Source organism: Malaclemys terrapin, chromosome 1, assembly GCF_027887155.1.
Source record: "Malaclemys terrapin pileata isolate rMalTer1 chromosome 1, rMalTer1.hap1, whole genome shotgun sequence".
Lineage (NCBI taxonomy): Eukaryota > Metazoa > Chordata > Testudines > Emydidae > Malaclemys > Malaclemys terrapin.
The window spans coordinates 199,021,216-199,048,498 of record NC_071505.1 but is presented as its reverse complement, the minus strand read 5'-3'; the positions used below and the strand labels follow the sequence as shown (position 1 = coordinate 199,048,498).

The 27,283-nt window shown below is 44.8% G+C and overlaps 1 protein-coding gene across 9 annotated transcripts in view; it reads left to right on the top strand.

The window, feature by feature from the left end:
• Positions 1-27,283, top strand: part of KDM6A (lysine demethylase 6A) — a 293,777-nt gene that overhangs the window by 128,202 nt on the left and 138,292 nt on the right. For 5 of the 9 annotated variants that reach the window (XM_054005415.1, XM_054005424.1, XM_054005442.1 and 2 more), the window contains exons 5-6: positions 8,838-8,896; positions 9,594-9,740. In XM_054005415.1, the coding sequence (XP_053861390.1) occupies positions 8,838-8,896; positions 9,594-9,740 (206 nt within the window). The remainder of the gene's footprint in view (positions 1-8,837; positions 8,897-9,593; positions 9,741-27,283) is intronic. The other 4 variants (XM_054005449.1, XM_054005432.1, XM_054005468.1 and 1 more) reach the window with 1 other exon arrangement.

Genomic DNA, 27,283 nt, shown 5'->3' with positions numbered 1-27,283 from the left:
ACCCCGTGGATCTGGAATGAGACTCCACAGTATGAGGTAAACTCCTGGATTGCTCAGGCTGATGTATGGTCCCATGGCAATATCCAGGAGATGCTTCTTAAAATGTAAGGCCTGGCCTTCTTGGTGTGGTCAGGGAAAGAGAGGCAGATACTACACCTGGATGTGATCTGGACTTCCTCCAAGTAGCACAGACGGCGTTGGTGCTAGTCAGTGAGCGAAAATGAGCAAGGGCAGGAAAGTGCAGACCTTGAATCCGTGTTTTTTCGGCATAGTCCGGTATCCAGATGGGTGCTGGGAACGGGAGAGGAGAGGTTGGTGGGAAGCTGCCAAAGCAGTGTCCAAAAGTCCGTAATCCTACGAAAATTATTAGAAACTCCCACTACAAAATCAGTAAAATCTGAACTATATACAAGAATAAAAACAGGTTGTTATTGTTTTTTTTCTGGAAATTTGGAATAGCATCACAAAGGATGAAAGAACAAACAAAAGCTCCAACTCAGACCATGCAGCGGTCAGAAGGAACTGAGGATTGGTTGACCTGCCCTGCCCATTATTGCCTCGGGCAAAACCAGGAGGCAATGCAGGGGCGCATATGCGGACTGACAGACACTACTAGTTTGAATAGCTCTGGCTCCAGGTGCATGGTGCATGTGCTTAAACCTCAGTGGAATACAGTAGGGACCATCACTTACAGAAGAAGCTCCTTGCACTGTCTTATCCTGAAGATGGTTTTTCTTGCTGTACTCACTTCAACTAGGAGAGTCACTGAGCTCCAGCTTGAAACAGTTATTTAACTTACTGGTCTTCTCAAAACGCCACTCTGCAGCAGGAGAAAATAAACCCACTGACCTTTGCCAAACATTATGTCTTTAATTTAGCTGCCAAGTCTGATGCCATGTTTGGGAGAATGGTTTGGCTAAGTCAACTGAAGCGCCTCAAATCGCACCATCCTGAGTGGACACTGCTTACCAGTTACATACAGTGGGATTTACACTGATATGTACTGAGAAGAAAAAATGGATACTTTCTTTATAGTACAGTAACTCCTCGCTTAACATAGTTATGTTCCTGAAAAATGCGACTTTAAGCAAAATGATGTTAAGCGAATCCAATTTCCCCATAAGAATTAATGTAAATAGGGGGGTTAGGTTCCAGGGAAATTTTTTTCACCAGACAAAAAACTATATATTATATAGATATACACACAGTGTATGTTTTAAACAAACAATTTAATACTGTTCACAGCTATGATGATTGTGAAGCTTGGTTGAGGTGGTGAAATTAGAGGTTGGAAGAGGGAGGGGTATTTCCCAGGGAATGCCTTGCTGCTAAATGATGAACTAGCACAGGGGTTGGCAACCTTTCAGAAGTGTTGTGCCGAGTCTTCATTTATTCACTCTAATTTAAGGTTTCGCGCTCCGGTAATACATTTTAACGTTTTTAGAAGGTCTCTTTCTATAAGTCTATAATATATAACTAAACTATTGCTGTATGTAAAGTAAATAAGGTTTTTAAAATGTTTAAGAAGCTTCATTTAAAATTAAATTAAAATGCAGAGGCCCCCAGACCGGTGTTTAGGACCCAGGCAGTGTGAATGCCACTGAAAATCAGCTCGCGTGCCGCCTTCGGCACACGTGCCATAGGTTGCCTACCCCTGAACTAGTACTTGGCTGAGCCTCAAGGGTTAACACGTTGTTAATGTAGCCTCCCATCAAGGCAGCACGAACAGGAGGGAGGGGAGACAGCATAGCCGACAGAGACAGACACACACCTTGTTTGTGGGGGAGAGAGAGAGAGAGATGCACACTGCCCCTTTAAGTAAGCTGACCCACTCTTAAGTGCATTGTCTTTTTAAATGGATCAGGAAGTTGAGACAGCAGCTGTTGCCCCAAGCTCTCTGTCCTGTGTCCCCTCCCTGCTCTATATGCAGGAGCAGGGGGGAGGGGGACACCCTGACATTAGACCCCTCTTTCCCCCCTGTACAGCAAGCAGGAGTCTCTAGGAGCAGCTCCAAGGCAGAAGGCAGGAGCAGCACATGGCAGTGGAGGGAGGGTCAGCTGAACTGCCGGCAATTGATGGCCTGCTGGGCGGCTACAGCGGGGAGCTGATATAGGGGGCTGCCGGTCCACCCTGATTACAAGCCCCCACCAGCTATCTGCAAAGGGCTGCTCTTCCTGCAAGCAGTGGACAAAGCAGGCGGCTGCCAAACGACATTAGAAGGGAGCAGTGCACAACTTTAAACGAGCATGTTTCCTAATTGATCAGCAACGTAACAACAAAACAACGTTAACCGAGACGACTTTAAGTGAGGAGTTACTGTAACTGTGATTCTTAAGGTGTTGTCAGTGTTGATCCCGTGAGCAGCCTTGCATTCCGGCTTTTTCAGTGTCGTCAGCATATGGCATTATGAATTCATGAGGGAACTAGGGAATGGTTGCGACTGCTTCACCCTTTATGCCCTCGCATCAGAGCAAGAGGTGGTATAGGGCACATGCATGGCTCCAGTAGACACTGCTGCTTTAAAAGGATGGCTGTTGTGTGCATGAAACGTGTGGACCTACAGTGGGATCCACACTGACAACATCTGGAAGAACCATCGTTACTATGAGATAAGGAACTGTTCTTGTTTGGGTTGGGTGGATGCTTTCTGGCTTACAAAATGATTTATGGTCTGGAAATGTTGAGAAGTGCATGACTTTACTACCTTTTGTGGCAGCAGAGGAGTAGACTATCCTTGCTACCTTCATGGCAGAGGAATAGTTTTTTTAGAATTTGTGATTGAGATTGTTTAAATCATATTTATCAGTGACAACTTTCTTCCTTCCAGCTCTTTCTCATGTAGGTTGTCTAAGAACTGTGCTGATCTTTGGGAGCATTGGAGTACAAGAGCACAGTTTGGTACGAGTGTCTACAGTGATGATAGTTAATTATTTGTAATACCTCATTTATTCTTCTACTCCTTGATTTCTTTGTTGCGTAGACTTGTGTGTAAATAAGTTTTGAGACTGAACAAAGCCTGCAAGGCAGAGGAGTGTAGGGTCATCCAGCAGTGTCTGTAACCATGACTGATACTACACCTGTACCCCGATATAATGCTGTCCTTGGGAGCCAAAAAATCTTACCGCGTTATAGGTGAAACCGAGTTATTGGAACTTGCTTTGATCTGCCGGAGTGCGCAGCCCTGCTTCCCCCCCACCCCCGCTAGCACTGCTTTACTGCGTTATATCTGAATTTGTGTTATATCGGGTCGCGTTATATCAGGGTACAGGTGTATTTAGATTTTATTTCTGGGACTTGACATCATCCAAAAGTATCCTCATAATCCCAGTATTGTACCCTCCACAGCACTGAATTCTTTGATTTGTGACGTTAACTTCTTGTGACATAAACACAATTTTTAATCTTGTCTTCTTGTCTTCCCCTTGCTGTAACCTGCAAATGACCAAAAGAAATAGGACCATTTAGATGTCTGTAGAGCTTTCATGTCATGTTTAAATAAAAATGAAAATCCTTTAAAATCACCTCCTCTCCCACCATTATCTCTAATCAAGCTGGTAGACTGGGGGAAGGCACATAAATCTTAATTACTGGGTTATTTGGAAGGTTTATAGATGCATACTGTAGGGTCTGGGGATCAATTGTAGATTACTAGTCATCAGTGTTAAAGCCAAGATCAGCAGTAATTTTAATATTGTATGCTTGATGTAGACATTTGAATAAAGTCTGTGGTCATCTATTGATAGGCCCTGTGATGGAGTGTATAGACCGACACAGATGAGGTGTGGGTCTGTACATGAAGGTGCCAGAGAGACCCTGGTGGTATGGCTAACTCCACCCCTATGGCCCTGTCAATCATGTGTGATAGGAAGGAAACAGCAGTCGGTGGGGGGGGATGAGGAGGAAAGAGCAGGATTTCCCCAAGCAGCAGACTGCGGGAGTGACTCCTGTAGCCACAGAGGGAACGCCCATCCAGGAGGCCTTCACCCCGACCCTGAGGAGAGTACAGCGGACTCGCAGGATAAGACGGATGAACTGAGCTCGACTGAGACCCAGCCACAGTGATTTCCCAAAACCCACTATGCTGGTGCTGGAATGTGGGCAGCACTATAGACTCGCCACCTCTGCCCTCACCCCACTTTGCTGGGATCACAGGCAGGGAGTAGCCTCGAATGGAAGGAAGGAATTGCAGAGGACTCTGTTACAGGACTTCATTAGCGTTATGGTTGTCAGAGATCACAAGCTGGTTGTTGTAGCAGATCACCTAATTTTGGAACTGCTAAATAGCTGCAGTAAAAGGCCTATGTGCATTACTCAGTTGTAACTCTCACAAAAATGACCAAGTATGGAGTTTCTTTTTGGGGAGGATGCACCTACAATAAGACATGTAGACTATTGTTATTTTTTCTTCAAAACTTTGTATCCAAGGTAAATTACCTTCTGTAATGAACAAGAATAAAAATTCTCTTTGACATGTTACATGTACTTGTTACTTTAGACTTGAGAAAATATTTCAACAATCCATTTACATAGCTTGTACATTTGTCACTGAAAAGATCGGTCAGTAAGAGGTTAATAGAAAAGAATACTTTTATTTACACCCACCCACAGCTTAATAATTAATAATACAGGAAGGGTAAGAAGTGCAGTTGGTTTCTAGTGAGAACTGACTTAAATTTCTGTATTATATATTAAAACACATTTAAACTTAAGGGAAGAAATTGTGCAAATGCAATAAATCATGTGTTTGATTGAAGAATTGCATATGCTTACATCATTTTTGAATCCTTAATTTTAAATGTATAATCTTAACTCTTAAATGGAAGGGATGATATTGTGGCTAACATACTGGACTGGGTCTTGGAAGATCTGATTTATTTCCATCTTGCTGTGCACTGCTGTTAGCAGGCATCCAGTATGACTAGGCTTGGTAGAATTCACTTTTCCGTTTTTAAATAATTTCTATGGATAATATCAATGCTTGTTTTTAAGCACTTTTTCTGGTTTTCATCCATTTAAATTTTCAGAGTCCTGGAAAATTATTGAGAGATTGACACAGGAAGAATACACAGAACTGCTAAGTGTGTCCATGTCTTCCCCTCCTCAGTTTCCTATTTATTCTAGACTTGTGGTTGCAAAGCCTGATATTTCATGAGAACCCAGCTTGGTTTGTAGTCTCTGTCCTGCTGTTTAGTATGCAGGCCTAAAGAAGAGGGGTTTTATCACACAGTCATCTTGACTGTTACAGATCATATCCAGCTCAAAAGTATTTTCTATGATTTGGAGAGCCCCTGTGAGGTGGTGTGATTAAGAGGGCATAGAGCTGATTGAGGTCCCAGGGATGGGGACAGCTTAGCTCTGCTGCTGCTGTTCCACAAGCAGTCATAGTGTCCTCCATCCTCTTCCCTTTTATTAAGGAGGTAGATACCCAAGCCATTCAAAAGAAAATTTGTAAGGATGTATCTTGGTTTTGCCTATACCTTGGTCAAACATAATAGAATGAGCTTTCAGACACCATCTTTGCAGAAGGTCTTTTCTTCCTGCACCAGGACTTGCAGGTTTTGTGGTCTGGTACACTTTTTATACAGTTTACTTGTTGACCTCTGAATAGGGGATCCCAGCCTACCAATTTGGCTGTAATAGCGTCCCAGAATAGCTGTATTCGATCAGTGGGAAGCCTGTCCTGTTCTGCCCAGATTTACCACAGCAATAGCATACTATTGGGGTTTCCCTGCTGCCCCAAGAGAATTTATGCTAGGTTGTGGGAGTGGCTGAGGAACTTGTGGCTCCTCCAAAACCCCTTGTCTAGGACTAGCCTTGCCCTCTCCCCTTAGGAGTTCCAACTAGCATCCCCCAGGTTGGGTGTCCCCTTGTCTTGTGTTCCTGGGCTGGGCATTCTGGGTCTGATATGCTGCTCAGAGAGGTCTACTCCTTCAACTTCCAAATAGACGTTGCTCTCTCCGCTGCCTCTCCCATGGAAGATGGCTGGAAGTGCCTTACCAAGCTTGAGATATCCACAAATAGGACTTGCTAAATAAATAAAAGATTGCTAGTTGGATTCTGTGCTTTGCAAATTGTTTACTATAGGTGCAAGAAATAAAACTAACTTTCTTTTTCTGTCTTTCTCAGTTCAACTGTTTTTAACAACTGCCCTAGCACAGTGCTATATACTGTTCCACTACTTCAGTCTTGTCCTTTTCCTCAGCTCATAGTTAAAGAATGCTTGGAAGGCATCAGTAATGTAAGAATAAAATCATCATAAATGATCTGGAAAAAGGGGTAAACAGTGAGGTGGCAAAATTTGCAGATGATACAAAATTACTAAAGATAGTTAAGACCCAGGCAGACTGCGAAGAGCTACAAAAGGATCTCTCAAAATTGGGTGACTGGGCAACAAAATGGCAGATGAAATTTAATGTTGATAAATGCAAAGTAATGCACATTGGAGGAAAGCATAATCCCAACTATATATATAAAATGATGGGGTCTAAATTAGCTGTTACCACTCAAGAAAGAGATCTTGGAGTCCTAGTGGATAGTTCTCTGAAAACATTGACTCAATGTGCAGCGTCAGTCAAAAAAATTAACAGAATGCTGGGAATAATTAAGAAAGGGATAGATAATAGGACAGAAAATATCATGTTGCCTCTATATAAATCCATGGTACGCCCATATCTGTGCAGATGTGGTCGCCCTATCTCAAAAAAGATATATTGGAATTGGAAAACGTTCAGAAAAGGGCAACAAAAATGATCTAGGGGTATGGAATGGCTTCCGTATGAGGAGAGATGATTAAGACTGGGACTTTTCAGCTTGGAAAAGAGACGGCTAAGGGGAGATATGATTGAGGTCTATAAAATCATGACTGGTGTAGAGGAAGTAGATAAGGAAGTATTATTTACTGCTTCTCATAACACAAGAATTAGGGGTCACCAAATGAAATTAATAGGCAGCAGGTTTAAAACAAATAAAAGGAAGTATTTCTTCACACAACGCACAGTCAACCTGGTTGTGTTTAACCTTTTCAACCAGAGGGCCAGAAATACCTTAAAAATGACAATTGATACTTTTGTACAGCTCATAGTTGGTTTCACAGTAGCAGGACTAGCAGCTGTCACTGCTGCTTATATGGTATTCTGTTCTGTTTAGGTTCTTTTATGAGACGTTATCACCATAGTATATCGTAATACCATGTAGTACTCCCTGAATCTATTTGTTGCTGCAGATGTGGTCCTACTCAACTTCTTTTGAAAGTGTCTTGTGATGTGGGACATTCCCTCACCTCACTCTGGAACTATATGGAAATTGTGTATGGTGCAGAAATAGGTGGGATCCACTTATGTGTTTTTTTTTCCCTCACCAACACTCCTCCTTGAACTGCATTGGATACCAGTTGTCTTCTAGGTAAAGTTTTGTTGGATTTCTGTCTTGATTGTGCCTCTCCCTGTGAGGTACCACAACAGGTGGGACTGTCTGTTGATTGAATTGTTGAATCAGAGGATCCCCTCTTAATATAAATAGGATGAGGTTAGACACATGATGCTCCTGAGGAATCTTTGGCTATGAAACTTCCTGCCCTCCTTGGTCCATGAGATCTCAGGCTTGATGTTCTCCAGCACATACTCAAAATTTGGCTTGTTTTGGTTTCTTAATATGAATAAAAATAGAATTGTCTGTCATTTTTAAGACAGTCCCCCAGAAACATGTTGTGGTTAGTGTAATCAAGTTCTGTTTTATAACCTGGTGGTAACCTGCAATACAGAAAAACTTGAGTATACTGCTGCATAATAATAATATGTAATAGTTTTGAATTTTTAGTAAATATATGGTAATCATTTATCAAATTACTTACAGTTGCTTAATAAATGTCCAATAAAAAGCCTTAAATTTTGCCTTATCACGTTGGGATCTAAGGATCAATTTCTTTAAAAAGAAAAGTTTCTTAGAAAAGGATTACATTGCATAAGTACAGTTGATTTTTTCCCCCCTATGTAAATAGTATTACAAAGCAGGGAAATAAATTAATAGACTTGTGAATTGCAGAAAAGCTACTGATAAATTGATGATCAGTGATTAAGAAATATAATTACTTGTTCGGGATCAGAGCTGGATGGCCTTTCCCTTAGTATTAGTGACAAATGGAATTTTCTTAAGCCAAATTTCCGGCTTATCTTAGTAGTATAGTACTTTAAATATTGAAATCAAAAACTGTATATTCTAAATATACCACTTATAGTAGTATGTATTTATAATTATGACTATAGTAGTATGGTATGATATGTTTTTTGTCTCATCTTCCCATTTTAAACTGAGGACTTCTGTCCATCTTACCTTCTCCTTCGTTCCTCTAATACAAAACAGAATATTCCACTTTAGTTTCACTAATGTAAGACTGCTCAGATATTTTTGTTATTAAATGGCTCTAAGTAGCATTTTGGTCTCAAATTCAGAATGAAAGTTCAGGCTTTCTGTTGAACCACATTTGTTATTAAATCTGCTCCCCCCGCCCTGACCTGCTATGATAGAATATATGGGTTGGAAGGGACCTCGGGAGATCATCTAGTGCAGCCCCCTGCTCAAAGGAGGACCAATCCCCAACTAAATCACCAAATGGTCCCCTCAAGGATTGAACTCACAACCCTGGGTTTAGCAGGCCAATGCTCAAACCACTGAGCTATCCCTCCCCTCTCATGTTGAGAGCCTCCCTAAATAGAGTACTTGATATTGGAGACAGCATTTCTATTGGCCATGCATTTAAGAATGTGCAGAAATATAGGTTTGAAGTTCCCTAATGTAAGTTTACTCATCTGAGTTTTAAACAATGTTTCTTTGCTTTACAGAATGCTGCCTTTTTATATGGCCTTGGTTTGGTCTACTTCCAGTACAATGCATTTCAGTGGTAAGTTGGAATAAATCCTGACTTCATCAGAATGTTTTTGTTTATATTTTGTTACGATGTGAATGTTTCAAAACTAGCTCATGTTCTGTTCAAGGGATTTAAAACTTTTCATAGTCTTGATCAGATCTTTAAGTGACAGATTGTCCTGGGTACCATCCCTCCCACACATAACCATCCACACACACATAACTTGTGGCAACTATGGCAATTTCTTAAATGGAAAAACATAATAGAAAGGTAATGTATATTTAGTTTCCTTTAGTGTATGAATCAGCAGGTGTGCTGGCTCTTTTGTTTCAAGTGTGGCCATATGGGTTTCTGTGAAGCACTAGTGATCTGTGGACCCCAGGTTGGGAACCATTGCCTTTGGGTTGTGGGAAAACCTGTTTTTCTTCTTTGAATGATTGCTCATATCGATTCCAATTAGGTGTGTGCATGCCGTGTGCACAGTTGTTGGAAAGTTTTTCCCCTGGCAACACTCGTCGGGTTGGCTGTGGAGCCCCCTGGAGTGACGCCTCCAGGGTGCTCAATATATGACCCTGCTGACCCGGCGCCGCCTCAGTTCCTTCTTACCGCCTGTGACAGTCATTGGAACTGTGTTGGCTTGCTTTCGCAAGTGTTCCTCTAGTTCTTGTAGTTTAGAGTCTCGTAGTTTTGATAGTTTAGCTATAGTTACTTAACAGTGTTCCTGGTCTAGGTGCCAGTTCAAGAGATCTGCAGGGCGGCAACATGGTCCTCAGAGCACACTTTCGCCGCTCACTACGCGATTACCCAGCATGCTAGAGACGATTCGGCAGAGCAGTGCTCCAGTCCGTGATTCCATAACTCCGACCCCACCGCTTAGGTAAGGTGTGGGAGTCACCTAATTGGAATCAATATAAACAATCACTTGAAGAAAAAACAGTTACTCATCTTTTCGTAACTGTTCTTCGAGATGTGTTGCTCATATCCATTCCAAACCCACCCGCCTTCCCCTGTGTCGGAGTAGCTGACTAGAAGGAACTGAGGAGGCACTCGTTCGGTATGGCCCTATACCTTGGTATTCACCGCCATGGAGGCGCCACTCCAGAGGGCTCCACAGCCGACGCGAGCCGTTCTGCTAGGGGGAAAACTTCCCAATGACTGTGCGTGCGGCGCACATACACCTAATTGGAATGGATATGAGCAACACATCTCGAAGAACAACAGTTACGAGATGAGAGTTTCTCTAGGGAAAAACAGCTTAGTGTGTTTTATTCTTCTGGTTTGTTCATTTTTGAGCTTGGCACAAATGTAATGTATTTGAAAATTTTTGATAGTAGAAACAATAGACTCTTAATTTGTATCTCAGAATGAGTATTCTAAAAAGTTAAGAGAAGTGGTGATTTTATTGGCTTTTTTCCCAACTAGGAAACAAGAAGAAAATGACAGAATTGTCTGTAAGCTGAGAGGGGAAGGAGAATGGGTGAAGTCATTGGTGACTGGAGAGAGTATTGTGCTAGTAGATTGAATGAATTTTCATTTATTGTTAAGTAGGGGAATGAGTAGAGTAATGTACTGTTATAGGGGCTTAGTTTGCTACAATCTAAAAGCTTTTGAAAAGTGGGCAGTGCGTATCATAATGTGTCTATATAAAGCTGACTAGCTTATCTTATTTTTCAGTCTTCTTGAGTGTTGACTTCATTATATGATTGTTTCTCAGACTAACTGTGGACAGTGTGAAAGATGCTGATCAATACAGTAAATGGGTGATAATTGTTGAGTAATTACCAGATACTGTGTGAACTTACTTGACTTAGTATGCCTAAAGTTAAAGGGAAGTGGTAAGAAAGAAATGATTGATGATATGAAGTTATAAAATCAGATGCTTTTTCTAAAGTAAAATGTGTGTAATGAAAGCATTTGTGCCCATCTCAAAATGCAGAAGTTAGTCTTCTAAATCAAGTGTGCTATTGAATTAAAAAGTCCATTGAAGGGGGAGAGCAAAACATTGAGTTTCATCTTCCAACTGAGATATTTTGAATGCTGCTGCTGTTGAACCATACTACACAATCTGCACAACAATCTACAAAGAGGCTCTAAATTTACAAAAGTAATTAATGGAAGTTTCCAAGGGATCTGACAGATTAGATTGGTGACTTTATTATGATAGTCTCATTGGAAATTTGGCTTGATATGATTAACAAGAATGAACCTAAACCACGTGAGGACAAAACCAAAAAAGGATTCAGAGGAACCTTAAAATCTGTTACCTTCTATTACTTAGCCAACATGGCTGATCCCAGATAAAAAGGGTCTAGGTTGAGCATAGAACAAGAAGAAGTGTAGACTAGCTCCCAGTCTCTCTAGATCAGTGGTCTCAAACTCAGATGACCACAAGGGCCACATGAGGACTAGTACTTCCCTGCCCCGCCTCTTCCCACCCCTTCCCTGCCCCCATTCCAACCCCTTCCCTGAAATCACCACCCCAAACTCCGCCCCCTCCTTGCCCCCAGGGGGTGTAGGAGGGGTGTGGGGTATGGCAGGGGCAGGGAGTTGAGGTGTGGGGTGCAGGAGGGGTGAGGGGTGCGGCAGGGGGTCGGGGTCAGGGTGCGGCAGGGGCTCAGAGCAGGGGGTTGGGGTGCAGGAGGAGTGTGGGGTGCGGCAGGGTTTCAGGGCAGGGGGTCGGGGTGCAGCAGGGGGCTTAGGTCAGAGTACGTGGTGCAGCAGGGGGTCAGGGTGCAGCAGGGGGCTCAGGGCAGTGGGTTGGGGTGCAGGAGGGGGTCAGGGTACAGGAGAGGTGCGGGGTGTGGCATGGGGTTGCGCTGCAGGACGGGTTCGGGTGGGCGGGCTGCGGCCCACCGTGCACTGGGTGTGTGTGACTGTTGCTTCAGGCACCGCGCCCAGCAGCTCCCATTGGTCGGGAACGGGGAACCGCGTCCAATGAGGGCTGCTGGGGGTGCTGACTGAAGCAAGAGCAACACACAGACCCTTGTGACCCTCCTTCCCCACATTCCGTCAGTTTCCCGGAGCGGCACAGGGACAGGGCAGGCAGGCAGGGAGCCTGCCATGCCCCCAGTGCGGGTCGGGCTGGAGCCGCTCTAGGTAAACGCTGGGGGAGGAAGGCGGGGGAGCTGCGAGGAGCTCGCAGGCCACAGAAAATAACTCCGCGGGCCGTGTGTTTGAGACCCCTGCTCTAGATGATGTGGTTAACACACTGGCAGTTGCTGGCACCTTTTTCACACTAGTGCTCTACTATTGCCATATTGGGGAATCTGCATTTGGTGGTAACAGTGGAGAAATTACAGTGGGAAAATGGCTAGTGTAGACAATGCATATGAAATCACATAAAGTGTGTTTGATTTCTTAAAACCTTTGTGGAGGGTTTTCACGTTGGAGAGAATCACAGTATCCTTGGAGCTGGAGGAAGGGTACTTAGGGTATGCCTACACAGCAGTTGGAGATGTGATTTCTTCCCCCCATCCCCTCAGCTTAGGTAGACATATGAAAGCTAGCTCCGCTTGAGCTTACACACTAAAAATAGCAGTATGGCTGCAGAGGCATCAGTGGCAGCTTGGGCTAGCTGCTTGAATGTGAACCTGGGGTGTTGGGTGGCATTGTAGTCAGACAGCTAGCCTGCGCTGCTGTCCGTTTTACCATGGCTATTTTGAGTGCGCTAGATTTTGTAGGTCTACCCAAGTGGAAATCTCATCTTCCAGCTGCTTTGTAGTCATACGCATACAATTAGGAGGCCCTCTACTTCTGCAGTCCTATGTAGATTGCAAGGCAAGCCTGAAACCTGTCTTCTGCCAGATGGAGTGAATTGTCACTCAAACTACATTCCTTTTAAAGCAGCAAGTCCACCCAATTCAATTGGTGTTTGTGTGGCATATAGCATCCATCTACCTCCGAGACATGCAGCAAAGACTGCAGGCTTTTGAAGATGGAGTGGGTTAATTTAGGGTGTTAGTGAGTTAATGGCAGGTAAGTATCTGTCTTGCTGGGATGAAGGGAAGAGGAACAGTTTATTGATGTTTTTTTTATCTGTTTTATTGATCTGTAATTACTTTTGTGCAATGTCTTTAATGAAGAGTAGGTGCATTTTAAAAAGTAATTGAAATAGTCAGTCTGGGAAATCCTGTTAATCTTTTTTTACAATATCTTTATTGGCTTTCCAAGATACAAAAAATACTTACACCATCCCTGACAAGTGTTTGTATAACCTGTTCTAAAAAACCTCCGTAGGTAACCTGCTCCAGCGCTTATCAATACTTAGGTTTTTTGTAATATCTAACCTAAATCTCCCTTGCTTCAGTTTAAGTCAATGACGACTCATCCTGTACTTGGTTGACATGGAGAGCAGTTGATCTCCATCCTCTTTGTAACAGCCCTTAACATATTTGATGTCTGTTATCAGGTCTCCTTCGTCTTCTCTTCTCTAGATAAAAAAATACCCAGTACTTTCAATCTTTCCTCCATAGGCCATGGTTTCTAAGCCACTTAGCATTTTGTTGCTGTCCTTTGTACTCTCTCCAATTTGTTTACATCTTTCTTATAGTGTGATGCCCAAAATTGGACACAGTACTCCACCTGAGGCTTCACCAGTGCCAAATAGAGCAGAACAGTGCTTCCTGCGTCTTGTATGTGATGCTCCAGTTAATGTATCGCAGAATGATGATTGCATTTTTGCCACAGTATCACAATGTTGGCTCTTACTCAATTTGTGATCCACTCTAACCTTCAAATCTTTTTTTGGCAGTACTAGCACCTAGCCAGTTACTTTTCATTTTGTAATTGTACATTTGATTTTTCTTTTTTAAGTGAAGTACTTTGCCCTGGTCTTTATTGAATTTCATCTTATTGATTTCAGGTCAATTCTCCAATTTGTCAAGATTGTTTTGAATTCTAATCCTGTCCTCCAAAATGCTTGCAACGCCTCTCAGCTTGGTGTCATCTGCAAATTTTATAAGCATACTCTCAATGCCATTATCCAAGTCATTAATGAAAAATGAATAGTACTGGACCCGGGACAGACCCTTGTGGGATCCCACTTGATAAATTTCCAAGTTTGACCGCAAACCATTGATAACTACTCTGAGAACTGTCTTTCAACCAGATGTGCACCCATTTTATAATAATTTAACCTAGACCATGTTACCCTAGTTTGCTTACAAGAATGTCATATTGGGACTATGTCAGCAGCCTCACTACAGTCTGGATATCACATCTACTGTTTTCCCCCTGTCCACTAGGCAAGTTATCTTGTCAGAGAAGGGGAAAATGGATTGATTTGGCATGAATTGTTCTCGACAAATCCATGTTTGCTATTCCTTAATATCATCTAGGTTTAAACAGATTGGTTGTTTAATAATTTGTTCCAGTATCTTTTTGGATATTGAAGTTAGGTTGACTGGTTGTAGTTGGCCGGGTCCTCTTTGTTGAAGGTAGGTACTATACTTTCTTGTTGATTAAATTTATTGATGAAATTATACTTGTTTCAGTTCGATTCCTCTTTGCTCATCTTGGAGCAGAGCAACAAAGTTTAAATTGTTATAAATCAGTATTATTCACAGATTTATTAGGCTTCCTACCACTATCAATAGTAAATACTTTTTTTATTCCACATAGATCACCAGAGTGGGGAGGCAATGTTTGCAATGAAAAGAGGCCTCCCAATGTTGTCTGAGCAGTGGGTGGCCATATTGTGTCCACCAACCACTGTTACCACCTCTAGAGTCAGACACATGAGAATAGTCTGTTTTCTGAAACTCAAGCTAAAACATTGTTGCCACTGCTATCTTAGTGCTTTGCCTACCAGATATGCTGTCTCTGGCATGTGCTACATCTTGTACTTGAATTCATCATGCTAGCATTACTCCTGGGAGAATTCTGCACCATTGCACCATGCAAAATTTCCTAGAATTCCCTGTTTCCCCTGCTGAATTGCTGGCCATCACTAGGGGCTGCTGGACTCTGCATACCCCAGCTCACAGTGAGTGGAGCATCCAACCAGGTGGGGCTGGATGCTGCATGCTTTTTGATCCTCATTTTCCCAGGGATGGGAGAGGGCCTGGGAAACCTCCCAGCTCTGGCAAAGGGTGAGGAAGGGCAGGGCCGCACCACACCATGTCCCCTGGCAGGCCAGTAAAGAAGTTGGGGGGAGTAAAGGCTCTGGGGGTCCTGGTGTCTGGGCTGGAGGGACTCAACACAGCCCCCTCCAGCACCTCTCAACTATAACTGGGTTGTTCCAGGGGTTTCTTTAACTCTCTACTCTTAGGGGAATCTTTTTTGCTGTTGTCTGTATTGTTGACATACTTGTTGACAGGTATTTTGAAATAAATTACAAAAAGAATTGAAACTGGAGAGATTATATTGTGTTATTTTGACATAAAATATGCTGAATATTGCAGATTTTTAAAATATTGTGAATAAAAATTCTGCACCAAAAATTTATAATTTTTTTGGAACAGAATTCCACCAGGAGTATAACATGCTATGTGCATTATAGTATACTTGAAAAATTGGCAGGAATTTACCGGTCTGGGCAAAACTGTACTAGTCCATCCGTACAAAAATACATTCAACCCATTCTTCTACCTGGCCCTCAGATAGATATATAAAATACACACACATCTGGAGACACTTGAATTCTGTCACTACTCAGTCCCCTGTTAGTTTCTCACTTTCCATTCAGTCACTCCTCTGTTCAACTGAGTTTAATTTCATAGAATCATAGAATATCAGGGTTGGAAGGGACCTCAGGAGGTCATCTAGTCCAAACCCCTGCTCAAAACAGGACCAATCCCCAACTAAATCATCCCAACCAGGGCTTTGTCAAGCCTGACCGTAAAAACCTCTAAGGAGGGAGATTCCACCACCTCCCTAGGTAACCCATTCCAGTGCTTCACCACCCTCCTATTAAAAAAAAAAAAAAAAAGTTTTTCCTAATATCCAAGCTAAACCTCCCCCACTGTAACTTACTCCTTGTTCTGTCATCTGCTACCACTAAGAACAGCCAAGATCCATCCTTTTTGGAACCCCCTTTCAGGTAGTTGAAAGCAGCTATCAGATTCCCCCTCATTCTTCTCTTCTGCAGACTAAATAATCCCAGTTCCCTTAGCCTCTCCTCATAAATCATGTGCTCCAGCCCCCTAATCATTTTTGTTGCCCTCCGCTGGATTCTTTCCAATTTTTCCAAATCCTTCTTGTAGTGTGGGGCCCAAAACTGGATACAGTACTACAGATGAGGCCTCACCAATGCCGAATAGAGGGGAATGATCATGTCCCTTGATCTGCTGGCAATGCTCCAACTTCTACAGCCCAAAATACCGTTAGTCTTCTTGGCAACAAGGGCATACTGTTGACTCATATCCAGCTTCCTGTCCACTGTAATCCCTACATCCTTTTCTGCAGAACTGCTTCCTAGCCACTCGGTCTCTAGTGTGTAGCAGTGCATGGGATTCTTCCATCCTAATTGCAAGACTCTGCACTTGTTCTTGTTGAACCTCATCAGATTCCTTTTGGCCTAATCCTCCAATTTGTCTAGGTCACTCTGGACCGTGTCCCTACCCTCTAGCATATCTACCTCTCCCCCCAGCTTAGTGTCATCCGCGAACTTGCTGAGAGTGCAATCCCTCCCATCATCCAGATCATTAATGAAGATGTTGAACAAAACTGGCCCCAGACCTACCCTTGGGGCACTCCGCTTGATACCAGCTGCCAACTAGACATGGAGCCATTGATCACTACCCGTTGAGCCTGAGGATCTAGCCAGCTTTCTATCCACCTTACAGTCCATTCATCCAGCCCATACTTCTTTAACTTGCCAGCAAGAATACTGTGGGAGATCATATCAAAAGCTTTGCTAAAGTCAAGGAATAACATGTCCACTGCTTTCCCCTCATCTACAGAGCTATTTCATCATAGACGGCAATTAGGTTAGTCAGGCATGACTTGCCCTTGGTGAATCCATGCTGACTGTTCCTGATCACTTTCCTCTCCTCAAAGTGCTTCAAAATTGATTCCTTCAGGACCTGCTCCATGATTTTTCCAGGGACTGAGGTGAAGCTGACTGGCGTGTAGTTCCCCAGATCCTCCTTCTTCCCTTTTTTACAGATGGGCACTACATTAGCCTTTCTCCAGTCATCCAGGACCTCCCCCAATCGCCATTAGTTTTCAAAGTTAATGGCCAATGGCTCTGCAATCAAATCCACCAGCTCCTTTAGCACCCTCGGATGCAGTGCATCCGGCCCCATGGACTTTTGCTTGTCCAGCTTTTCTAAATAATCCCGAACCACTTCTTTCTCCACAGAGGGCTGGCCACCTCCTCCCCATACTGTGCTACCCAGGGCAGTAATCTGGGAGCTGACATTGTTCGTGAAGACAGAGTCAAAAAAAGCATTGGGTACATTAGCTTTTTCCACATCCTCTGTCACTAGGTTGCCTCCCCCATTCAGTAAGGGGCCCACACTTTCCCTGACCACCTTCTTGTTGATAACATACCTGTAAGAACCCTTCTTGTTACTCTTAACATCTCTTGCTAGCTGCAACTCCAATTGTGATTTGGCCTTTGTGATTTCACTCCCGCATGCCTGAGCAATATTTTTATACTCCTCCCTGATGATTTGTCCAAGCTTCCACTTCTTGTAAGCTTCTTTTTTGTGTTTAAGATCAGCAGGGATTTCACTGTTTAGCCAAGCTGGTCACCTGCCATATTTACTATTCTTTCTACACATCAGGATGGTTTGTTCCTGCAACCTCAATAAGGATTCTTCAAAATATAAGCCAGCTCTCCTGGACTCCTTTCCCCCTCATGTTATTCTCCCAGGGGATCCTGCCCATCAGTTCTCTCAGGGAGTCAAAGGCCTTGGCTACACCCGGGACTTCTCGACGCCAGCGCTGCAAGAGAGCTCTCGCAGCGCTGCAAGTCCTCCACCTCTCCCAGGGGAGTAGCTTGCAGCGCTGTGAGCGAGCGTGCAGTGCTGCAGGCACTGATTACACTGGCGCTTTACAGTGCTGCACTCGCTGCGCTCAGGGGGTGTTTTTTCACAAGCACAGCAAGTTGCAGCGCTGTACATCGCCAGTGTAGCGAAGACCAAAGTCTGCTTTTCTGAAGTCCAGGGTCCGTATTCTGTTGCTCTCCTTTCTTCCTCGTATCAGGATCCTGAGCTTGATCATCTCATGGTCACTGCCTCCAGGTTCCCATCCACTATTGCTTCTCCTACTAATTCTCCCCTGTTTGTGAGCAGCAGGTCAAGAAGAGCTCTGCCCCTAGTTGGTTCCTCCAGCACTTGCACCAGGAAATTGTCCCCTACACTTTCCAAAAACTTCCTGGATTGTCCATGCACTGCTTTATTGTTCTCCCAGCAAATATCGGGGTGATTGAAGTCCCCCATGAGAACCAGGGCCTGTGATCTAGTAACTTCTGTTAGTTGCCTGAAGAAAGCCTCATCCACCTGGTCTGGTGGTCTATTGCAAACTCCCACCATGACATCACCCTTGTTGCTCACACTTCTAAACCTAATCCAGAGACTCAGGTTTTTCTGGAGTTTCATACTGGAGCTCTGAGCAGTCATACTGCTCTCTTACATACAGTGCAGCTACCCTACCTGTCCTTCCTGAACAGTTTTATAGCCATCCATGACAGTACTCCAGTCATGTGAGTTGTCCCACAAAGTCTCTGTTATTCCAGTCACCTCTTCCCTCCCCCACCAAATCAGTTATTTCTCTGCAACAGCCTTCTCAAACCATCTACCCTGTTTGGGCAGCCTCATAGTTGCTGAAATTTGCCTAAGTATCTTTAGTGTCTGTCTTTGTCTCTCTGGCCCAGTGACTGTTCAGATACTTTATGCAGAGTGGAACAGGTTCAGCTGGAGAGACCAAGACCCACCCCATAATATCCCATAGCATGGTCATTAGGGCACTTGCCTGCGAGGGGGAATTACCTGGGTTTAAGTCCTTAACTCCAGGCTGGGGATTCAAACCTGGGTCTCTCCACATCCCATGTGAGTGGCCTAGCCACTAGACTATTGGGACCAAGGGGGTGGGGCAATGCCACTACTGCCTCCCTCTCATCATGTTTTGTGAATCTAATCTCCTAACTTTTTTTTTTTTTTTTTTTGGCTGAAACTATTTGGCAAATTCTTGTCAAAATTCACCAATCGTTTTGGGTCAGCCTGAAACTATACATTCTTCTTTGATTCTGGTCCCTATATGTATTCCATGTATGAGGTTTGCATGCATGCCATGTGCCTGACTCTGGATTTTTTCCAAGCAGTGTCCGTTGACCCACACATGCTCAGTATCTTCTTTCGTGCTTCTGACTGAGGGCGTAAAGGGGATGGTGGGCATGGTGACACCATTCCAGTTCCTTCTTACCACTGCATGGCCTGAGTCAGAACCCTGTTCTCCTTTGCTCTTCCAGTCTCTAAATGAGTTATTGTATATGTTTGTTGTAAATAGTTACCCTGTAGTTTAGAAATCTTAGTCAATATAGTATAATCTAATATAACATAGAACTCCCAGGCAGAGGGAAAAACCCTCTTTTCCCTGGGGACTATACCCAGGGTCCCAGACAATTCCAAGATCTCCTGCAAAGGGTAGCAGATGACCTTTAGATCCCCCTAGAAGAAGTACAAGACAAGCAGCATCAGCTCCTGGAAATCCTTCATTCCTCAGTACCGAGTAGGGTTGCTCTTGCTGATCAACAATGCCATTCTCCAGACCGCTAGAACAGTTTGGCATACCCCAGACACATGCACGCCTACCCACAATGGGGCAGAAAAGAGATACTACATACTGGCTAAGGGGTCTGAGTTTCTTTTCTCACCCCTGACTGACACCCCCCCTCCTCCAATTCTCTCATGGTGCAAGCAGCAACTGAATGGTCCAGACAGCAACACCCACGCTCCACCCCAACTGATAAGGAGAGCAAACGGTTGGACCTTCTGGTACTCAAGGGCTTCTCGTCAGCTAGCCTCCAGTTTCAAATTTCAGACTACCAAGCCTTGTCGGCCAAATATGACTTCCTCAATGTGGCAAACTGCAGGACTTTATGGAACATAAGAACGGCCATACTGGGTCAGACCAAAGGTCCATTTTGCCAAGTATTCTGTCTTCCGACAGCAGCCAATGCCAGGTGCTTCAGAGGGAATGAATAGAAGAGGTAATCGTCAAGTGATCCATCCCATCGCCCATTCCCAGCTTCTGACAAACAGAGGTTAGGGACAGCAGAAGATTCGTGGCCGATCACAAGTGAGAACTCCATGACACCATAGTAAGCGACATCTTCAACCATTGGGGGACTCTGACCAGAGACCTCTTTGCCTCCCACACCAACAGCAAATGCAGCACATATTGCTCCGGAGGTGCGGGGGTGGGGGGGGGGAGAATGGTAACCATATCCGCTCTCAAGACGATGCTCTGATACCATGCTGGTCAGATCAGATCAAACATGCTTATCCCTGTACTATTCCTGCCACAAGTACTCCACAAGATCAGGTTGGAGAGAACCACAGTCATTCTGATCGCCCCATTCTGGCCAAGATAGTTCTGGTTTCCCAATTTTCTCTGCATGTCAGCCTGGCACCCGCTTCTGATTTCTACTTTTCCTGGGCTGCTAATGTAACACAAAGGCAGGATCAGACATCCGAATCTGTAGACGTTTCACCTCAGAGTGTGGTCGTTGGATGGGCATCTTCACTAGAATAGGAGTGTTCATCAGAAGTGCAAGACATACTCTCAAGCAGCAGGAAAGAGTCCACTAGGCGTTCCTACGGTGACAAATGGAAAAGTGGAGATTCCCCTTCTTTTGTATTTCCTCCTATCCTTGAAGACATTGGGACTTGCCCTCAACTCTCTCAAGGTCCACATAGCGGCAATCAGAATTTTCCAACCCCCCCATGGAAGGACACTCCACATTTACACATCCCCGTTGACTGTTAGGTTTTGGACAGGCCTCCTCAGAACTTTCCCATCCATAGAATTTATCACTCCCCAGTGGGACCTCAACCTCATTCTATCAGCACTAATGAAACAGCCCTTTGAACCGCTGGCTTCATGCTCTATGTCCCTTCTTTCCATAAAAGTCACCTTCCTGGTGGCTATCATTTTGGCGAGGAGGGTAGGTGAGTTTGGGGCTTTGAAGGTGGGACCCCCTTTCATCGCTTTCCATAAGGACAAAGTCTTCCTGCACCTACATCCCAAGTTTCTACAAAAGGTTGTATCCCAGTTTCATCTCAACCAGCCTGTACGCTTACCTGCTTTCTTTCCAAAGCCTCACATCTCAGCAGAGGAACGACAACTTCACTCCCTTGACGTCTGCCAGGCCTTGACCGTGGCCTTCTACCTGTAGAGGGCAAAACCAGTCAGAAAGTCTCCTACATTGTTTATCACAATAGCTAAGAGAGTTAAGAAGCAAACAATTTCTACACAGAGAATCTCCATGTGGATTTTGGGATGCATTACGCTCGATCAATTGTTGGTACTGCCACCCACTTCTGAGTGAGAGCCCATTCCACAAGAGACTAGATGTAGAGTATGGCCACCCTCTACGATGTACTACTTTGAGACACAGGTTGGTCAGCCACGTAGAATTTGGTACATACCTTTACTGCACATCATGCCTTGGCGCAGACTCTGCAAAGGATACATCATTCGGTGTGGCTGTCCTCTGCTCAACCAATCCATCCTCATCCTTGCATCCTCCTTTGAATTCGTTATTGCTAATTAGTTACCCTTGCTGTAATACAATAAGGACCATTACTCGAAGAAGAAGAGGCAGTTATTTACCTGTAACTGGAGGTTATTCGAGATGTGTGCCCCTATCTGTACTCCACTTCCCACTCTCCTTCCCCTCTGCTGTGGATCTGTTCGATTTGCGGTGGAGAAGGAACTGGAGACATGGTCAGTCCACCCTGCCCTTTATCAGCTCAGATGTAACCATGAGGTAAGGGTGCATGTGCAAACCAACGGACACTACTATTTACAGATTCTCCGGCTCCGGACACCTAGTGTGCATGTGTAAACCCTCAGTGAAATACAGATAAGGACCACACATCTTGAAGAATCTTCATTTACAGGTAAGTAACCTCCTCCTCCTCTTCCCCATCTCGTCAGCCTTTTGTCAGTGTACGAGGAGGATGATGCTGAGCCGGAACCTGCGATTCCGACTGGAACCTCCTTATTACCCACCCTCTCCACCAGATGACCACTAACAATATCAAGATCTACTTCGAAGGGTGGCTACTGACTTGCCAATCCTGTTGGAGGAGATCCAGAACCCCCAACACCGTCTCCTGGATGTTTTACAGCCAAAGGGACCATCCAAGGTGGCCCTTCCCATAAATGAGACCATACTGGAACCATCCAGAACAGGTTGGCACACACCAGCATTGTGTGCCCACGTCCCAAAGTGAACTGAGAGATACTATTATGTGCTGGCCACAGGGGCAATTTTTCTCTTTATACACACTGCCCTTAATTCACTAGTGGTGCAAGTGGCAGCGGAATGGGCTTGGCAGCACCTGCAGAAATCCACTCTGCCAGATAAAGGGTCGAAGAGGCTGGATCTCCTGGGCATGAAGATCTCCTCCTCCATAGGCCTTCAGTTTTGTATAGCCAACTACCAGGCATTATTGGCTAACTACAACTTTAATACCTACACCAGGCTGGCAGAGTTTAAAGACAAACTTCCTGTGAAAGACCAAGCTCAGTTCCAGTTTTTGGTGGGTTATGGGAGGCTGGTGGGAAAGGTAACTCTCCAGGCTGTGATGGACAGAGCTGATACTTCATTCCGGTCCTTGGCCACAGGACATATCCTACATAGAGCCTCTTGGCTTCAGTCATCTGGATTCCCAAGAGAGATCCAAAATACCATTCAGGACCTCCCTTTTGACGAGTCCAATCTGGTCAATGACAAGATGAATGAGTCTCTGTATTCCGTGAAGAAATCAAGATCCACTCTGAAGTTCCTGGGAGTCTATTCTCCAGCCCCAGGAGAAAATATCAAAAACAGCCCTTCAGACCATGGTCACTTTCCTTCTATCCCTCCTACTAACAACATCTACCTGAACATCCTCCCAAGCGACTGAGATCCCAGAGAGCCATTTCCCAGCTCCAGACACTATCACATCTTCAATGTACTTCCAGCTGCAGGTCAAAGGCTACTTTTGACACACAGGTCAAGACTTGCGCACCACCACAGATTCCTCTGCCACCTGTGGTCTTTGGAGGCCACCTCACCTTCTTCACCCACAGTTCGAGAAAGATCACCACAGCCTGTTGTGTTCTGGAGATTATCCATCAGGAATATTCCATAGAGTTCTTTTCCTTCCCTCCGCACAACTTCTCCCCCCCAACCCTCTTCCCCGGACTCCTCCCACCAGTTAATTCTTCAACAAGAGGCAGACTTGCTACTCCTCCAGAGTGCGATAGAGTGTCCTGCCTCAATACCAGAGAATAGGATTCTACTTCCCATGTTTCCTCATCCCCAAAAAAGGGTGAGGGGCAGAGACACATCCTGGATCTTCAACAGCTCAATATTTTCATCAGGAAGCTGAAATTCAGGACGATTACACGGCATCCATAATCCTTCCCTTCAGGAGGGAGTTTGGTTCACAGCTCTCACCACGAAAGAAGCATATTTCTATGTGGACATTCATCCATCATGCAGGAAGTTCCCACAATTCAGGATTGGACAGCAGCTCTCCCAGTTTTGTGTCCTCCCTTTTTAGTCGTGAAACAGCATCAAAGGTCTTCACGGAAGTGTTTGCTGTAGTAGCGACCAAGATGTGATGCCAGGGACGTACCAAGTTCCCATACCTGGACAATTGGCTTCTAGTGGGACAATCCCAACATGAAGTTGGCTTTGCAGTAGAGTCTCTTTGATTCCTTCTTACATGTCTACATAAACTTAGATAAGTCCATTTTGTCTCTCTCACACAGCCAACAGATTTCATAGGAGCAAGGGTGGACTCGATTTCAGCACAAGTTTTCCTCCCAGCAGACAGATTTTATGCGATGGACAGCCTGATCGCTTGCATTACCTGCAAGCCCCACACTAGTGTGTTGGTGCCTTTCCCTCTTGGGCCATATGGCTGCATGCACCTATGTGACACATTTTGCTAGGCTCCGCTTGCGATGCCTACAAGCCTGGCTCCATTTGACCTACCAGCTGACTAGGGACTGCATTGACTCCAAAGTCACTGTTCCCTCAGGATTTCTTGCCTCTCTTGTTTGGTGGTCCAACTCAACCAAGCTCATGGTGGGGACCCCCTTCAGTCCTGCCATGAGGGCCACCATTGGGACCGCCACACAGCTCAGGATACATGGACACCACAGTAAGCTAGACTGCATATAAATTTGCAGGAACTCAGAGCAGCTTGCCTAGCCTGCAAAGCGTTTCTTCCCCTCATATGCTCCCTCCACATGTGTAAATTGTATCAGACAATATCACTGCCATGGTGTCTATATAGAAACAAACAGGGAGGAGTGAGCTCTCGTTCCGTATGCTTGGAGGCAGTCAGACTGTGGAACTGATGTGTCAGAAATCAGCCCCTACACATGATCTTAGCCATGAGGCCGAGCTCAGAACTCCCTAGTGGACACACTAAGCAGAAGTCTCTACATAGACCATGAATGCGAAATACACAGAACAGTTCTGACCAACATCTTTGCACAGTGGGGTACTCGCCAATGGGACCTCTTTGCATCCCAGACAAACAGAAAGCTTCCCATATACTGCTTCAGGGGAGCCATAGGCAATGACTCTCAGAAGGCAACGCTCTCCTGCTCCTCTGGCCCGGTGACCTCTGTGCCCCTCATACCTCAAGTTGCTCAGAAGATTCACCGAGGTGGAGCCACCATCATCCTCCTAGCACCCTATCTGCCCAGGCAGTTATGGGTCATGGATCTCCTAAGATTGTCCACATGCACACCCATCGGAATCCACCCATTCCCAGATCTCCTAACTCGAGACCATGGGAGGCTCAGGCACCCCAATCAGAGCTCACTCCATCTCATGGCCTGGTGTTTGGATGCTTTGCCTCAGTCCAGGAGAGAGGACCAGGGAAAGAGTTGACCAGAATATGGTATTGGGTTGAATGGTGCTGTTTCTCGGCTTGGGCATGCCATTCCCACCATTCCCATGCTATGGAGGGCATTCTGGTTATCCTTGACTATCTCCTTGCCCTAAAAACATCATGTTTGGAACTTAGCTCACTTTGTGTACACCTGACAGCAGTTAATGCTTTCCTTCCCCTGGTGGAGGAACACGCTATCTGCACTCACCTGACAACGGTATGATGTATGAAAGACTTGCTCAGAACCTTTCCATGGGTCATCAGACTCACACCACAGTGGGACCTTAACCTCATCCTGTCAACTCTCATAGGCCTGCCCTTTGAACCTGTGGTGACACGTGCCATGACCTATCTCTCCATTAAAGTGGCATTCTTAGTAGCCATCACTTCAGTCAGAAGGGTCGGTGAACTAGTGGCCAGGGTGGCAGGCCCTTCTTACACAGTATTCCACATGGAGAAGGTCTCCCTCCAGCTACACCCCAAATTCTTCCCCAAGATTATGTCCTAATTCCATATCATCCAATCAATTCACTTACCTATAATTTTACAAAACCTCATGTCTCTCCTGGGGACAAGAAACTGCACTTCCTCAACATCAGGTGCACCCTGGTGTTCTACCTGCAGAGAACCAAGCCCGTTAGAAACAACGGCAGATGGGCCCTGTGCCCGGGAGCTCTGGCCAATTTGGGGGCCCCTAGCAGGATCACCAGAACTCTGTCCCTGTCCCCTGTTACTCCTCTCCCCTGACCCAGAGCCCCTCCAACATATTCCTCCTCTTGCCCCGAGGCCCCACCCCCTGGCCAGGCTAGAAGCCTGAGGCCAGTTGTGGTGGCGAGCATATTTCCCTCTCCCCGAGCTGGCCCAGCCACTTGCCAGAGCTCCGCTCTCCGCACCTCTCTTCTCTCCCCCCTCCCCCATGAAGTCACTCGCAGAGTCCTCTTCCCCCCCCCGCCCCCGGGCTGAGCTGCTGGCTGAGCCCCTTTCTTCCCACCTGCCCCTCTGCATGGAGCCGGCCCAAGCTGCTCTCTCCCTCCTTCCCCCACATGGAGCTGGCCTAAGCCATTCCCTGAGCCCCTCGCCTGCACAGGACTGGCCTGAGCCCCGACACTTGCCCCCCTCCCACCGCTTGTTGGCATTTGTTCCATTTGCTCTTGCCAACTGATGAGAAGGGGACTGTTGGTAGGAAGTGCTCAACTTGATGACAAAAGCCTAGCAGCTAGCAATGAATAGAGAGATCTACAGCAATGTGACCTAAGTTTCCTTACTTCGGTGACCTTTCTCTCACGCCTCCCCCCATCATTTTTATATGGCAACTGCCTCATTCTGTAATCTACAGTAATAAACAGGGCAAATTGTGCCACCTTCTTAGAAGGGGGTTTCATAAAGAAAGTACAACTCCACATATCCAAAATAAAGACTTAAAATTTATTGAAGACTAGATTGAACCCATATTCTGGTGTATACTTTGTGGAAAAATTCTGTTTAATGAAATCACAAAGAATCTAAACTGTGAAGACATTTAAAAAGTAAATATAGTTTAGACGGAATCAGGCCAAATGACTGTTTCTCAAGGGAAAAACATATCAACTTAGTAAAGGAAAGGTTGGTTCTTGATCTGCTTCTGGAATCATATGCAACAAAATCGTCTTATTTGGGATTGTACAGAATGGCAAAATATTTGACACTATTGGAGAAGAACTGATTTGTTTTTGTTGACTGCTGTTAACACTTGTAGGGAAATGCTTAGAGATTCTGCTGCAAAAAAACCTGAAAAAATGTTCCACTTTTAACTAACGTGGTACTGTAAGCAGAGGAATTGATATAGACAAAGATTGCAAGTGTTAAGTTTTTCATTGTATTGGAATGATATGACTACATTAACACTATTTTGTTTATAGTCATAAAACTGGATGAGTCCCAGTACAAGTTGTCAAAAGTGGCTCTTTTTAAAATTTGTAGTAGGTGGTTGCAGGATTGGAAAGGGTTAGGAACCATCAAAAGAAGGGACCATGGCTCCAACTTCCTTAGTTGTTTTCCTGATGCTGCAGGAATTGAGTCTCAGAACAGTCTCTCAGTTAAACATTGCAGTTTAATACACTTTTTTCATACTTTCTTACTAGTTTGTAGGTTAGTTGTAGTTTAAACAAAATGTTTAATTTAAAACTTAGTAGTGTTAGCTGTAAGGTTAGTTCAGTTGATGCTGTTGCATGATACCAAACAGCTTTTATCTGCTCCATTGTCCAGTTCAAAGCTGATTTTACTCGTGGTATATCTAGATTGAAATATAGTTTGGATTTGTGGTGTGTGTTGAGATTTTGGTAGGATGTGGAGCATCATTTTTCATTAATAG